Source organism: Dendroctonus ponderosae, unplaced genomic scaffold (assembly GCF_020466585.1).
Source record: "Dendroctonus ponderosae isolate FM_Combo_2020 unplaced genomic scaffold, Dpon_F_20191213v2 Dpon_F_20191213_1, whole genome shotgun sequence".
In the NCBI taxonomy this organism is placed as follows: Eukaryota; Metazoa; Arthropoda; class Insecta; order Coleoptera; family Curculionidae; genus Dendroctonus; species Dendroctonus ponderosae.
In genome coordinates, this window is record NW_026017110.1 from 30,522,775 (window position 1) to 30,524,766 (window position 1,992).

Here is a 1,992-nt window from a genome sequence, read left to right on the forward strand (position 1 = left end):
CTAAGTCCAAATGTATTAATTGGCTTTACCGTTTTTCATATAGACACTCGGATGGTTTACTTTGAATATCGAAAACTGAAAACCGAACTAGATATAAGACTTTTGTTTTATGTTTTTACGCTCTTTTAGGAAACTATAGCTTGTCGAATTAAGCCAAACTAACATGATATTTAAAAATGCTTTAACGTGACAAAAAGACTAGTAGCAAACTAAATGTGCGATTATATAAAAGATAATAATCAGATTAATAGGGATTTGTTTTCCACTCGTATTTCCGGTCCATATGTTAGTTACTAACAATTTATTGCCAAAAATTCAATGCGATGCGATGTTTGTCTTTTTGTTTATAAAATATAATAATGGAGTAATCGGAATGCCCAATGAGATGATTTGTAGAGAATAAAAATGTCTACAAAATGAGGGGTTGAATTAAAACATTAAAACCTGAAGTAGTAAATAAATTTTTACTGAACAGTTTACAATGTACACTTTAGTAGTTGGAAGAGCCATAACAGTCAATTCTGAGCGCTATGGACGCATGTTAACCGATTATTTTTGGAGAGAAATTGAAGATTATGATCTGGAAGATATCTGGTTCCAGCAGGATGGGGCAACAAGTCACACACCGGTAGTTAGAGCCCTATTGCAAGAGAAATTTCCAGGACGCGTAATTTCGAGATTGAGTGATGTCAATTGGCCCGCAAGATCCTGCGACTTAACACCGTTAGATTTCTTTTTGTGGGGCTGTACGAAAGGTTGTGTTTACGCCAACGAACCTCAAAGCCCCTCAAAACCTTGAGCATCTGAAAGCCAATATCCGTGAAATTATCACCGAGATATTACTACGAGAGATTACCGGTAATGTGCCGAAAAGTCATTCAAAATTACCTCAAAAGATTGAGGCCTGTAGGAGATCCCGTAGATGACATTAATAATTTAAGGTTTAATCTTTATATTGAATTAAAATTTTCGTCTCCATCTGAATATTTTGTGTGTTTTTTTTGCTTTACTTTCCCAAGCATAAAATAGGTAACCCTGTAGTTTCAAAGTTCTTCCCTTGTGGCAAATAATTCTTTTTAGTTTAATTTCTTTTTTTAGTTTTAGTTAATTTAGCATTACGAAAAATGTATGTTAAAACCTGATTCTCAAAGTTAAGATTACATTTTTGTTTCAGTCTTTACTTAGTGATCCTAATCCGAATTCGCCAGCGAACTCGATGGCTGCCCAGCTTTACAAAGAAAACCGACGGGAGTATGAAAAACGAGTGAAAGCATGCGTCGAACAGAGCTTTATCGACTAGCTACCATTTGGGTTCAACATAAAAATTATATCCACGCTTAAAAATAGATTGGAAAAAATTCGCCCCGAAGCCGTTTATATCTTAGCAAACTCTAGAACATCGTAATTTTTGTCTGTTTGTATCACGGCGATTTGTCCTTAATACATAAACTATTTATATGGGCTTTTCCACTTAATGTGCAACATAGAGTAGGTCAGTTCTTATGGTTATTATTTAAAATTTATTTTGATCAATTAAGCTGTGAAGCTCTTGCTTTGTAGGATAATGTTTACGTTTTTTCTTCTGCTTGTGTATAATAGCTGATCAAGAGTGTTCAATTGTATCATCGATTCATAATTTATTACATTAAACTAGTCGAATTTGCTGTGCCTTTATTTGTTTGTTTTCAAAGTTTTTCGAGATGTTTGTCCACCTAGCCTATCAAACTCCCCTATTCAGGCACATTAAATGTTTATTGTTTAATTCTAAGAGCGGTTTTAAACCTACGTCATTAGGATTTACAGTTTGGGTTAGTAGTTATAGTTGGTTAGATTTACGCTCTGTAGTAGGTAGTTATCGTCGACAAGTCGGGATATCGAAAAGTTTTATTGTTATTGTCGCGTAGGTTCCCCCTCCATTCGCTCGAGTGGCGAGCAGAGGGCGCCTCTGTCTCCTCTTGTGGAGAGCGGGAATCACGACCTTGTCCCTGCATG

The 1,992-nt window shown here is 35.5% G+C and overlaps 1 protein-coding gene across 1 annotated transcript in view; it reads left to right on the forward strand.

Annotated features, from left to right (window-relative positions):
- Positions 1 to 1,670, forward strand: part of LOC109541883 (ubiquitin-conjugating enzyme E2-17 kDa) — a 12,967-nt gene extending 11,297 nt beyond the window's left edge. Inside the window, exon 3 of the mRNA XM_048669158.1 lies at positions 1,175 to 1,670. Coding sequence (XP_048525115.1) covers positions 1,175 to 1,300 — 126 coding nt within the window. The 3' untranslated portion in view covers positions 1,301 to 1,670. The remainder of the gene's footprint in view (positions 1 to 1,174) is intronic.
- The last annotated feature ends 322 nt before the right edge of the window (positions 1,671 to 1,992 follow it).